Consider the following 14,646-nt stretch of genomic DNA (forward strand, 5'->3'; position numbering starts at 1 on the left):
TGCACGCTCAATGATGTCACGATCTGCCTGGCGCTGAGGTTCCCGATGGTAACTCATAGCAACGGTGCTACGGGGGGCAGGGGGGGAGCAGATTTGGTGTGCGTCGCTTGAGTCACCTCACCCCAGCGCTACTGCATCAGCGCTCTGTTAGCGCCCCCGCCAGTATCCCCCTTTAACTTTGAACCACATTTCTGGGTGGTGGCTTGTCAACAATAGGGTCCACCAAAGACAACCCCTGATTAATTGGCACTTCACTTGTTTTCTCTCGGTGTCTATGGCATATTCAAGTTAAGTAGGCAGGTGTTCAAACAATCTCCAGTAGACCTGGAGTTGAGTTCTTCTTGTTCTGGTTAAGCTGCTGTGGTGATCTATCCTTTAACTTTTTATGAAGTATAAATTAACAATCCTTCTAACTGTCCCTTTCTTTCAGCATGCAGGAGCCGATATAATAATATCAAGCTTTCGTTTATCAGATGTATTTTTACTACAAGGTAATCAAACAGATTTCTGGACATACACCCGTGGTGAGGGGTGGGGGCAGTGCTCATCCTGGTCAATATCCTGTTTCATTGTCTAAAGTTTCATGCTTCTCCCATGTTGTCAGTGTCATTGTGATCAAAAGATAAGATCTGCAAGTATACAGTTTAAACTCATTCTGCTTGCATTAGTTGTTCTGTATTAAAACAATATAAACACACATTTATATTCTTACAAAGGTTATCGAGGGACATGGTGCAAATGCGGGAAAATAGAGTTGAGGTGCAGATCAGCCATGATCTGATTGAGTGGTGGAGCAGGCCCAAGGGGCTGAATGGCTTACTCCTGTTCCTAATGTTCCTCACACACTAGGACGTGTCTGTAATGGGTAGAGGAAGAAAGGGATGGTATAGTGCAGTAGGACTGTTCTGGATGCTCTTGGTCCCATGTTCAACTTTTTTGTGACTATTTAGAGACCGTTAGCTCTGTACCTGATGGGAGCTTCAGATTTAAAGTTACTAAGTGTTACTTTTCTACATTTAACGTCATGGTCCCGTATCTGAGATGGTTGTATTCACAATCATTCTGAAGGACACTGGGTTGACCAGCGGTAGAGTATTTTTTGTGGGGATGGGGTGCAAGACTGTAGTTATACCGCAGCTATCAGTCTCAGACCAGTCTCTGTGGAGCAAGTTGCGCAGGTGGCTAATGGGAGTTCCAGCTGCAAATTCTTCCAGGTTGGAGTAAGGTCAGCTGCAGAGAAGCTCTGTGCACATGTGGTTGGACCCTCATCCAATGCTGCTGTCCTAGTCGGCTAATCTTTCATGTTAGGACGGAGGACATTTGGGCCCCCAATTCCTAGTTATGTTAAAAAGATTCCATCCAAATTTCCAAGGAGACTACTTAGGTTCTTTTAAATGATGGTTGTGCAGTGGACTGGAGTCATACTGATGTGAGATGACCTCCTGGTGATGGCGGGGTGGGATCTCGCACTGCTTGGCTTTAGTGTGTTGATGTCCAATGGGGATCTGGTACCAAGTTAGACGGCCTCTTTTACTTTGATGTGCGGCCAAAACCAGCAGTACAATGGCAACTCAAGACTGTTGTACCATTTTTATTCCCTCTCCTGGTATCTCAGACCACCAGTTGTGACTAAAACTATCCATCTCTACTACTCTATTGCTTTTAAATCAGGTACTGGGTGGTGCATGAGAGCAGAAGTGGGTAGTGACAAAGTACGTTCATTAAAAATATCTCCATTGTTTCCAAACTGTTTCCAAAATGCCTTTCTCATTTTAAACACTTTGTTTCCAGTGGCAGAAGGGTAGGTAATCAGAGGACACAAATTTAAGGTAATTGATAAAAGAACCAGAGGTGACATGAGAATTTTTTTCTTTTTTTTACACAGCGAGTTGTTCTGATCTGGAATGCACTGCCTTAAAGGGTGGTGGGAGCAGATTCAATAGTAATTTTCAAAAGGGAATTGGAAAAATAGTTGAAGGGGAAAACATTTGCAGGGCTATGGGGAAAGGGCTGGGGAGTGGGACTAATTGAATAGCTTTTTCAAAGAGCCAGCACAGGTACAATGGGCTGAATGGCCTCCATCTGTGCTGCATTATTCAATAATTCAACCTCGATCATTTCTTTTCGATGCACTCTACAACTGTCCAGTCCAGGCCCACACTTGCTCCATATGGTTGCCAGCACATCAATACAAACACTAGTAATTGAACCTTGATTTTACCACTGGTACCTTACAACCGGTGATGGTCACTCCGATTTGACTTACCACATCTTCACTTTTTCAGTCAGCTCATGTCCTGCACTATGTGCCTTGGTCCTTCTCCATTTTAAAGGTGAAAGACTATGTTCTACAAACAAGCATGTACTCTAGAAATTAGCTGCAATTATATGTTGTTAGCAATAAGATATTGTATTTTCTACTGATCAGCCTTCATCTAAAACAATTGAAACAGCTAATATAAACCTATAAGTGTCACAAATGTTAAAATGTATACTATAGTACCTTTTTATCATGTTAATTTTATTAAATATATATAATAGATCATATAAAGTTGCATATTATATATAGTACATCCACAATACACACAAACCCTGTTACACTTCACAATATGTGCTACAGTACAATGATGTTTTATATGTTATGTACTGTGTGGTGACTATGTAAATCATTCAAAATTCTATCATTGAAAAATCACTTGCATTTATATAGCACATTTCACAACCTCAGGATGTCCCAAAGTACCAATGAAGTACTTTTGAAGTGTAGTCACTGTTGTAATGTGGGAAAGATTCATATTAAGAAACTAACTATATGTGGTAAGCTCAGCATCTGAACTATAAATGGTCTTTCAGAGATTCAATGTTAGCAATATAATGAGTGATTGAGCTGGTTTTACCCGAGAGGTAATTAAGATATGAGGTTAAAATTTACACTTTTCTGCTAATTTCTTTTAATCTGCCCTTTTCTGTTGACTCATTAATAGGACTGTCCTCATTCAGTCTTGTTTGGTGATGGTGCAGTTTGCAGCAGGTTGTTATCGCACCTATACAAGATGGCATTAAAATGATATGTGGCTGTTTCTTTGCTCCATCGTCCTCAGCAGCAGAAATGGTGTCCCTCAAAAAATGTACTGTGTAGTGATTGTGTAAATCATTCAAAAGGAGTAGGGGTAGGCCATTCAGCCCCTTGAGCCTGTTCTATCAATTAAACATGTCATGTCTAATCTGTATCTCACCTCCATTTACCCACCTTTGCTCCATATCCCTTGATACCCCTATCCAACATAAAATCTAGCGATCTCAGTCTTGAAAGCTCCAACTGCCCAAGCAACCAAAGTCTTTTTGGGGAGAGAATTCTAGATTTTCACTACCCTTTGTGTGAAAAAGTGCTTCCTGATTTCCCTCCTAAATGGCCTAGCTCTAATTTTAGGGTTATGCCCCTTTGTACTGGATTCCCGAACAGAGGAAATAGTTTATTTGTATTTACCCTATCGAATGCCTTTCTCATTTTAAGCATTTTGATTAGACCACTCTCCAACTCAAGAGGATAGTAAGTGGGTGGCCATCTGGCAGAGTAGGAAGAGGCAGGCAGTGCAAGAATCCTCTGGGAGTGTGGCACTCTCAAACCGGTTTTCAGTACTGAATACTGGTGAGGGTGACAACACCTCGGGGATTGCAGTCTAGAGCACATCCACAGCACCGTGGGGCAAATGACTGCACACGGGGCACAGCGAAGTGTAGAAATGCAGTTGTCAGAGGGAATTCGATTGTCAGGGAGATAGACAGGCGTTTCTGCAATCGCCAACATGAGTCTCGCATGGTGTGTTGCCTCCCTGGTGCCAGGGTAAAGGACATCACAGAATGGGTGCAGACCATTTTACAGGGTCAGCTGTGTCTCATTGGGTAGCACTCTCGCTACTGAGTCAGAAGGTTATGGGTTCAAGTCCCACTCCAGAGACTTGAGCGCACAAATCTAGGCTGACCCTCCAGCGCAGTACTGAGGGAGTGCTGCACTGTTGGAGGTGCCGTCTTTCGGATGAGACGTTAAACCGAGGCCCCGTCTGCTCTCTCAGGTGGACGTAAAGGATCCCATGGCACTATTTCGAGGAAGAGCACAGAGTTATCCCCAGTGTCATGGCCAATATTTATCCCTCAATCAACATAACAAAAACAGATTATCTGGTCATTATCACATTGCTGTTTGTGGAAGTTTGCTGTATGCAAATTGGCTGCCGTGTTTCCTACATTACAGCCAATCAAGTACTTAGAGTCATAGAGTTATACAGCACAGAAAGAGGCCCTTCGGCCCATCGTGTCTGCGCCGACCATCAATCCCTGTCCAGTCTAATCCCATTTTCCAGCATTTGGTCCATAGCCTTGTATGCAATGGCATTTCAAGTGCTCATCCAAATGCTTCTTGAATGTTATGAGGGTACCTGCCTCTACCACCCTTTCAGGCAGTGAGTTCCAGATTCCAACCACCCTCTGGGTGAAAAAGTTCCTCCTCAAATCCCCTCTAAACCTCCTGCCCCTTACCTTGAATCTATGCCCCCTTGTTATTGACCCCCCTACTAAGGGGAAAAGTTCCTCTTTACTTTTGAAGTGTTGTAAAGTACTTTGAGATGTCCAGTGATCGTGAAAGACGCTATATAAATGCAAGTCTTTCTTTCTTGGGGGGAAGAACAGCAGCCAGAAGTCTGAGTCCATGTTGGAACCCATGACCTAGTTAGGAAAAAGAATGCGGTCCTACAGGCAGAGTTTCAAGAGTGAGGAAGGAAGTTAAAGAGCAGTATCTCAAAGGTGGTAATCTCTGGATTACTCCCAGTGTTAACACATAGTTGTAGAAATGGTGCAGGAAGGAGGGCTTCAGATTCCTGGGGCAGTGGGACCAGTTCTGGGGCAGGAGGGGCCTGTACAAGATGGACGTATTGCACCTTAACAGGGCTGGGACCAATGTCCTCGCAGGGGGTTAACCAGTGCTGTGGGGGACGGGCATCAAGATAAAGCATTAGAGAGGAGATACAAGGTACACAGAGGACTGGGAGAAACAAATAGCATTAGAGTAAAGAGTAGTTCAGAAATAGGAGGGATCAGACAGGGGAAAATGCAAGTCCAACTAAGATGGGTTTGGAGTGCATGTGCGTAAATGCACGGAGTGTGTTAAATAAAGTTGGTGAGCTGCAGGCACAAGTCGCCACATGGGATTATGGTATAGTGCCAATAACGGAGACCTGGCTCAAACAAGGGAAGGAATGGGCACATAATATTCCTGACTACAATTAATTCAGGAAAGATAGGGAAGGAAAAAAAGGGAGCGGTGTTGTTTAAAGATACTCTTACAGCATTAGAAAGGGATGACGTGGGTTCAAAGACAGAACCTATTTGTTTGAATGAAGGAGCAATAGAACAGCTATTGTACTGCTGGGTGTATACTATAGGCCACCAAATAGTGGGAAGGAGATAGAGGCACAAATTTGCAGGGAAATGACAGAAAGATGCAAGACCTTCAGAGTAGTGCTAATGGGGGACTTCAATTATCCTAATATAGACTGGGGAAATAACAGTGTAAAGGGCAAAGAGGAGGAGGAATTCCTGAAATGTGTACTAATTAGGGTCCCAAAAGGAAATCATCTTGTGGAGGCAGAGGACATGGCTGAAGTAGTAAATGAGGACTTTGCATCTTCCTTCACTAAAGAAGGGGATGTTGCCAATGTCACAGTAAAGAAGGAGGTAGGAGAGAAATTGGATAGGATAAAAATAGATAAAGAGGTACTTAAAAGGTTGGCAGCGCTCAAGGTAGAAAAGTCACCCGGTCTGGATGGGATGCATCCTAGGCTGCCGAGGGAAGCAAGGGTGGAGAAGGTGCCGAGGCTCCAGTCACAATCTTTCAATCCTCCTGAGATATGGGAGTGGTGTCAGAGGACTGGAGAATTGCAAATGTTTACACCTCCGTTCCAAATAGGGGAGAGGGATAAACCTGGCAACTACAGGCCAGTCAGGCATTAGAGACAATAATCCAGGACAAAATTAATTGGCACTTGGAAAAATATTGGTTAATAGATAAAAGCCAGCACGGATTTGTTAAAGGAAAATCATGTTTGACTAACTTGATTGAGTTCTTTGACGAAGTAACAGAAGAGGTTTGATGAGGGAAGTGCGGTTGATGTGTATATGGACTTACAAAAGGCTTTTGATAAAGTACCACATAATAAACTTGTTAGCAAAATTGAAACCCATAGGATTAAAGGGACAGCAGCTTTGTGAATACAAAATTAGCTAAGGGACAGAGAGCAGAAAGAAAGGGTGCAGAGGAGATTTCCTGGAATGGTACCAGTGATGAAAGACTTCAGTTGCATGGAGAGACTGTAGAAACTCGGGTTGTTCTCCTTAGAGCAGAGAAGGTAGAGGTGTTCAAAATCATGAAGGGTTTTGATAAGAGTACATAAGGTCTAGATGACAATGCGTTTGTCTTTCACAAGATGCCAAGTATCTTCTGGTGGAATTCGATTGTCCTTTAGACTGAAAAGGAAACAACAGATCATTACACAATTGCCATTTGTTACTTTTCTCATAGACCAAAAACTCCAAACTGTATTAGATTTACTTCCCTCATGAACTGAATTAGATTTACTTCCCTCATGAACTGAATTAGATTTACTTCCCGGCGTGGACGTGATGGGCCGAATGGCCTCCTTCTGTGCTGTTATGACTCTATGAAGCATTTTAAAAATCTTAACAAAAGATGAAAAATGTCCCAAATGCTCATAACATACAACTGTTGTGTATGTAACCTGTTCCACCTTAAGAGAGCTTAAGCCTGTTCCACCTTAAGAGATGTACTACTTTCTCAGGCTGCTGTAGACGTAATACCGGGGGTGAACACACCGGTATATAAGCACTGTGCAGTAATCTTGTATTCAGTATAGTCCCTACCTCCAACCAGTAAAGACCTGTTTGAGTTATACGTTTAAGTCTTTGTGTTAATTGTTCAATACAATACACATACTTAACACTGGCGACGAGTCAGGTTCTTACCCTGCGGCAGTTATTCCACGGCGGTTGAAGAGAGGTTTCAAACCTCACCACTCACCACCCCACTGGAAGCGACAGGCATTAGGACCCTGAAGCCTCCATCAGCTTGTGAACCGGAGTAGAAGACAGGACTGGGGAAGCGAGAGGTACAGGGCGATAGCGATCGGCAGATAAGGGCCGGGCCGCTTTGAAGTGAGGGGCGCAGCCGGGCCATCGATCGCATCCGCTGATAAGGGCCGGGCCGCTTTCAAGTGCGAGGCGCAGCCGGGCCATCGATCGAAATCCCTGATAAGGGCCGCACTCGGGCTGAAAGGCGCGGCGGCTGCAGAAGCTCAAGGTGCGAGAGCCGCGGTGCACAGCGCGGGCTATCGATCGCGGCGGAGATAAGGGCCGCACTCGTGGCTGAAGGGAGACGGCGTCGGGGGACGGGTGAAGACCGCCAAGCGCGGGAAAACCGCCATTTTGTGGGCGGAGGACGACGGCAAGAGCGGGAAGCCGCCATCTTGGATAGCAGTAAAAAAAAAAAATCTGAGAAATTGCAAATCTGATAAAGTACTACAATGCCTAAACACGGGAATATTAGCAACTTTGATAGTGACATCGAAGATTGGGCCATATATGTTGAACGAGTTAAAAATTATTGTAAGGCCAATAAAATTCGTGAGGCTGATAAAGCACTAACATTATTAAATTTAATGGGTGCGAAGACATACGGGCAATTGAAACACCTGTTATCACCAGATGAACCGGCGGATAAGACGTTCGATGAGATTGTTACTGTCCTGAAAGATCATCTAAACCCCACGCCGTTGATGCTAGCGGAACGATTTAAATTTTACGACAGAAGGCAGCTACAGCATGAAAGCAATGCTGAATATTTGCTGGAATTGCGTAAATTAGCGAAATATTGCCAGTTTCGAACGGGACTGACAGATGCACTACGAGACAAATTTGTGTGTGGTTTATTTAAACAGGATACACAAAAGCGACTGCTCGAGGAGAATGAGCTGACGCTTGAGAAGGCGGTCACTATGGCAGCAGCACACGAAGCCGCAGCGAGAGGCACGGCAGTAATGCAGCTACGGTCACCGGAGCTCAGTGCACACAAATTGGGTGTGAGTTCTGTTAAATGTTATCGTTGTGGAAAGACAACGCATGATCAGAACCAGTGTTGGTTTAAAAACCAAGAATGTAGAACTTGTGGTAGGCTTGGACATATAGCTAGAGTATGCAGGTCAGGGAAGAAGACCAGCAACAAGAAGTCACCGCAAGGGAAATACGCAAAGGTACACAAGGTGGCCGAACAGGAGTCCGATTCAGACGCAAGCAGTATTGAACTGGCTAGCTTAAGGGTACTCAACGTTGGTAAGGGTGCAGACCTCCAGACAATTTGGGTTACTCTTCAGATAGAAGGAGTCCAAGTAAAAATGGAATTGGACACTGGATCGGCATTGTCGGTCATGAATAAGAAAGATTACAGAAGGTTATTCCAACATATTCCCCTACAGGATACGGAGATTATATTGACAACCTACACGGGGCAGAGAGTGTACCCCATCGGGACAATAAAGGTTGCAGTGGCCAACAAGGGCGAAGGAAGTCAAATAATGGACTTATATGTGCTACCGGAGGGAGGTCCACCACTACTAGGCCGGGAGTGGTTTAGAAACATAAATATGGACTGGCATTCGCTAAAAGCCATAAAGAGTGAGAACTCGGTGCAGATAATCAGCCCAGACTCTAGAACTGATGATGGTAAGACCAACCCATGTGCAAAAGACAAAGTTTCAGCACAGAATTCCACTGAGCAACAACAGCATAGTTTAACAGAGAATTCTGAGTCTGTCAAGTCTACTGATATGCACATTTTTGAGGGACACTGGGCTCGAACTCAACTCCATTTCAAACTACAACAGCAATTAGAACAAATGATTCGCCGTTTTGAGCAAGAGATGAATGAAATAAAAAAGTTCTTTGTTACAGAGTGGGAGAATCTGGAAAGGCAACAGAAGCAACTGGTGGAGAAAATGGAGCAGGAGCACACCAACCATCTGCGCGAGGAGGCCGAACGAATCAAAGCTGATTCAGGTTCTGAAGGTGCGTGCCATAATCTGGTGTCAGAAGAGTTAACGGTCAGCCAACTCCTTCATATGCTGAGGGACAAGACTCTGAAATGGGAAAAACTTGAACACGAGCTGCGATCTTCAAAGGAAAAGGGTTCGGAGCTCTCAAAAGTCATTGAGATGGCTGATGTGACGACACAGACTGAAACGACTGCAACAGAGCAGCCATTGGATGCCAAAAGTACGCTGACTCACGTCAATGTAGAACAACAGACCGCTGAAACAGCTGCTCCGGTAGAGGGACTGCATAGTCCGAGCAATCAATCTCCAAAGGAAGTTGAAGTATTAAAATCACAAATGAGGTCACTAGTAAACGACTTGCTGAAAGCCCAGAAAAAGCTGGATGCAGAGGTACACATGAAGAAGTCTCTTCAGGAAAGATGTCTGGATTTGGAACAAGAGCTGGCTAACGTCCAGCTGGGTATGGAGGAAATAGACGACCCTCTCGCTGGCCTAGCTCAGGACGACACCGAATATTACCATGACCTGTCGGACGACTCCGAATATTACGATGTCCTGTCCTGCCCAGCTTGTAACTTCGACCCCCAAAGTGCAGAAATCATGGAGGAGCACCAAAAGTCTACGGAACATCGGAAGAAGGTGGCTCTACTACGGGAAGTAAGAGAGATAGAGAAGGAACAGCAGTCGGATAGCGTCCAGTTGGGTAAGGAAGAAGTAGAAGGGCCTCTCGACCTGTTGAGTGATAGTGAATACTACGAGGATGTGGTATGCCCAAATTGTGATGGAAACTCCCAAAGTGCTGAAATCCGGAGGAAGCACTTAAGGTCTAAAGAACATAGAGAGTTGGTAGCATTACAGCTGTCCGCCGAGAAGATGGGAACGACAAGAGTTGTAAAAAGGCAGAAAAGAAAAAGAAGAGGCCGAAAATAATAATTGTTTAAAATATTGTTACTTCTACTACCTCCGGCCGAACACTACGAAAAGATGCTGCCTGGAACGAATTAAGATCAGAGACTGAATTTACGAACTGTTCCCACAGAGACTGAACCTGTAAACTGTTCCCACTAAGAGTATGTTGCAACTGTTCGTAGAGATTGAATCTGTGAACTGTTTTCCGCAGAGACTGAATCTGTGATATGTTACGTTAAACATGAAGTTATATATGTATATATGTTATTACGTTATGTTAAATGGGGGGGATGACTATAAAGCTAAGAAGGGAGGAGTGTTGTGTATGTAACCTGTTCCACCTTAAGAGAGCTTAAGCCTGTTCCACCTTAAGAGATGTACTACTTTCTCAGGCTGCTGTAGACGTAATACCGGGGGTGAACACACCGGTATATAAGCACTGTGCAGTAATCTTGTATTCAGTATAGTCCCTACCTCCAACCAGTAAAGACCTGTTTGAGTTATACGTTTAAGTCTTTGTGTTAATTGTTCAATACAATACACATACTTAACAACAACCACATGCAAGACAATTTAGTGACTGATGTCCTATTTATATTGGCTCCCAGGGCAGTTGGATCCTTGAAGCTTCTGTTTCTGTACCAGATCCAACCATAGCTGATTCTGGAAACCACTGGAGATCACAGGTCTGACCAAATCCCATGGACTACCAGTCTGCACTGTTTATAATCTCCGTTGTAGACTGGTGCATGCGGGAAGGCTTGCCGGTGCCTCTGCCCCCGTTGGTATTGAGGTGCAGCAGTTCTAATCACATCAACCACTGACTGATCAGACTGCTCCAGCCTCAGCAATGGATCCTTTCATTATTAGGGTCACCAATCCTCCCCAATTGTCCTGGAGTTTCCAGGAATGGAAGATTAATCGCCCGGACGCTGCTGTGAATGACCTAGGAGAAGTTTTTTTTTTAATTGTCCTCTTTTGCATTTTTTTTGAGTGTTTTCATTTATTAGTTATTAAAATATTAGAGATGGGGGAGGGAAAGACTGACTGACAGTCAAGAATTGTCCAATTGAGTAACAAAGGTGGAGCGCGGCGAGGATGGGCGTCTGTGGCAACCAATGGCGGAAGTGTGGGGGCGGGGTGGTTGGACCTCGTGATGATACCTCCCAGAATATGTCCAACCAGTGTTGGCGACCTTACAGCATGTAGAAGTGGCTTTATGATACGTACACCATCACTTGTCTGGGAATGACCACGTAACTCGGGCTAAACACACGACTGACAGATCACTTTTTTTTGGCCATAGTCTCGGTGCTTTCGCACTTGCAGCCCGTTTAATTCCCGGGAGTCCAGAACCCTGTTTTTAAGCCATGTTTGGAAATTTACTCTGTGACACTCCTGCTTCACCTCCATAACTTTACTAGAGTATGGGGGTGAAGCCTCGACCATTCCTATCTCTGTAATCTCCTTCAGCCCTACAACCGCCCCGAGATATCTGTGCTCCTCTAATTCTGCCCTCTTGAGCATCCCTGATTATAAATCGCTCAACCTTTGGTGGCCGTGCCTTCTGTTGACTAGGCCCTAAGCTCTGGAATTCCCGCCTAAACCTCTCTGCCTCGCTACCTCTCTTTCCTCCTTTAAGATGCTCCTTAAAACCTACCTCTTTGGCCAAGCTTTTGGTCACCTGCCCAAATTTATCCTTATGTGGCTCAGTGTCAAATTTTTTGTCTTAAAATACTCCTGTGCAGTGCCTTGGGACGTTTTACTACATTAAAGGTGCTATATAAATGCAAGTTGTTGTTGTTGTTGAAGAAGTGCGGCGGAAATCCCATATTCTTTGGTTCTGCCCTGAAGTATCACCAATTCCTCTAATGCTCAGTGACGGAACAGAAATGGTTGACCTCGGAACACAACTTCCTGAGTCCCAATCATTGGTGCCTCCATCTCTCTTCCCTCCACCCCAGTAATAATTTTTATATATTGCTTTCACTGGCAAATTTGTTTTTTCAATCGCATTAGATTATCTCAATCGAATGTAATGCCAGGTTTCAAAGTGAAAATTATACATCTGCCTATAGAAGCGGTCACCGTTATTTGGTATAGTGAGATCGATAAACGTGTCACAGGAGAAGTGCTCACAATAGGTTGTATACAGAATTCCTGAGCTCATCCAATGGATCAGTTAGTAAAGGCAGTGGGTGATTGATCCATATGGTCTCAGGTTCAATTCCCACTCTGCTATTGTTTTCGTAGGAACATTGGAATTGCTAAATGAAAAGAGACCAAGATCCATCTAGTTCCCCTTTCACCATATAGTCACATGACACAACGATAATGGAGTTGTTGACTAATCATAGCAATCAATCTTTTATCTAGTCTATAACAGATCCAGAAATGGCATGATAAAAACCTCCAGTGGTGGAGAGCTTTGGGAAGTACAGATCCAAAGTCAACTTTTTCCTCCTAAGCATGCTACACGTGCCACATGTCATGTCTCTAATACTCATATACAGTACTGCATCTCAAAATATTATTTTCTGAAAGAAATGTATCTAATTTCATATCCCCATGCTCTTCCCTTGGAGAACAGTGTGAAGTAAGTGGGGTTTGAACCCTGCACCTTCTGACTCAGAGGCAGGAATGCTACCACTCAGTCAAAGGCTTAGTCAGTCTGTGTTGAATTATCTGATCTCAGAGGATGCTACAGTTGGCCTCAGTGCCACTGAGCAAGAGAGGGGGTTCCCATCCTAATTGTGATGCAGTAATCTGGGCTAAGAAAGGACCAGTGTGTAGACACTGGGAGGAGGCCAGGATATTGGATACCTGCCCCTGATTACATAGCCTGTCGACACTCGCTGAATAGGTTGACATATAAAGACTGTTGATGGGGTACTGGACAGGTATGGTGCCTGAAGGCTGTGTACAGCTTCAAGAGAAATGGGAGCAAACTGGATAAATAACATAGAATTGCTAGTTGCCTGACCTTATGACTTAACGCTCATTAAAATTCAGTATCAAGTGGACGCTCACTGACGCAACAGAAATGCTGATTGAGATTTTTGCCTTACCAGATCTCATCTATGGTGGTGTTTCCTTTGAGTGACTGGAGGAGATATGTAGCTCCACGGGTTGTTATCTTATTTTCAATCAACCTGCAAAAAATTCATCACATTCTTGGTGATTTGCCTGCGACCACACACATACAATGCCACCTCCTGCAAATTTTACCATTGCAAAGCTAATTGCTGCTTTTTTATTGGCCATTGCAATCTTTTCTCTTTCTAGAAAAAAGTAACATATGCAGGTAAATGTGAATGTGCAGGCATGGGTGCATTGAGACTGAACTAGCGAGGTTAGATGTGCAATAGAATGTCAAACATAGTCGAACGTCACTAATCCAAACTGGTGAAGATTGAAAGTAGATCAACCTAAAGATTCATCACTCAGAATCTGATGTTTATGATACTGATGGTGGCATAGGAAAATATTGTGAGCAGCTGTTATATGTTTTGTTGAGATAGTGCTAAATACATTAGCCTAGAAATTGGGCCGCGTCAATTTTTGGGTCCATGTGGGTGGGGGGGGGGGCGGGGGAGGCTTGAGGCTCTGCAAAAATTACGGGTCAGGCCTCATTGCAATGTTGCCGGAGAAGCATCAAAAGCCCCCACTGGTGAAGAGGACTCCAAATTTGGGCCACTGCTAGCATCGCAGCGGGGGTGGGAGGTGGGGCGGGGGCGGGAGGAACACACCTGCTTCTCCCAGCTCCACATAAGTTACTTGCCTTCTTTGTTGCAAACGTTTTGTATAGCTGGTTTCCCCACGTGCAGCTGGCTGCCTCAGGGCAATCCAATCTGACAGAAGGGGGGGCTTGAAACAGGCTTCTGCGAAGGATCAACGCCTGCTTCAGGCGTGGGTAAAGGACGCCTCTTGCTTGTCCTTACACACGCTTCTTGCCCACCATTTTGGGGCCTTAGTAGTCCAAGCAGCGCTTGAAAAACAGGTGTTGCGTGGACCAATTTTTAGACCATAGTCACAGTTTAACATCAGCATCAAGGTTACGAAGGGCTAGGATGAGGTAAATAGTGATGGATTGTTTCCACTGATTAGAGGGAATGAGAAGGTGCAAATTTATGATAATCACAAAAAGGGTAGAAAAAATATCTTCAGACGGAGGGTGATTAGAAAATGTTGGTGAAATAGTAGAGTCCATAAGTTCTTTTGAAAGGGAATTAGATAGTTGCTTGAGAAAGAGTTAATTATTAAAGGGTATGGGGAGTAATAAATGAGCAAGAGAGTGGGATTAGAAACAGAAAAGGCTGGAAACACTCAGCAGGTCAGGCAGCATCTGAGGAAAACCAGCAGTCAATGTTCCAAGCTGTTGGTCCTGCCTCGAGACCAGGAGATATTACAGATGAGCAGCATTTAAAATGGAACACAACGAGGGGAAAGGGAGAAGCGGAAGAAGACCCATCCACACAGGACAAGAAATAAAGACCTGTGAAGAGTTCGAGTGGTGGACAGGAGGTGACTGAATGGCAGACCTGATGTTGGCAGAAGGTCTAATGAGGGAAGTCAAAGAAAGGACATATTCATTGAGACACAGAGTGTGTCAATCGCTAAA

At 44.3% G+C, this 14,646-nt stretch overlaps 1 protein-coding gene across 1 annotated transcript in view; it reads right to left on the reverse strand.

Moving 5' to 3' along the window:
* Nucleotides 1-2,500: 2,500 nt before the first annotated feature.
* LOC147117778 (nucleotide-binding oligomerization domain-containing protein 1-like) overlaps nt 2,501-14,646 on the reverse strand; it is a 45,833-nt gene continuing 33,687 nt past the window's right edge. The window contains exons 10-11 of the mRNA XM_085989046.1: nt 13,094-13,177; nt 2,501-6,519 (exon numbers count right to left, since the gene is read on the reverse strand). Coding sequence (XP_085845172.1) covers nt 6,450-6,519; nt 13,094-13,177 — 154 coding nt within the window. The 3' untranslated portion in view covers nt 2,501-6,449. The remainder of the gene's footprint in view (nt 6,520-13,093; nt 13,178-14,646) is intronic.

Source organism: Somniosus microcephalus, chromosome 5 (assembly GCF_052327205.1).
Source record: "Somniosus microcephalus isolate GS21.2 chromosome 5, FLI_Smic_1.0, whole genome shotgun sequence".
Taxonomy (NCBI): domain Eukaryota; kingdom Metazoa; phylum Chordata; class Chondrichthyes; order Squaliformes; family Somniosidae; genus Somniosus; species Somniosus microcephalus.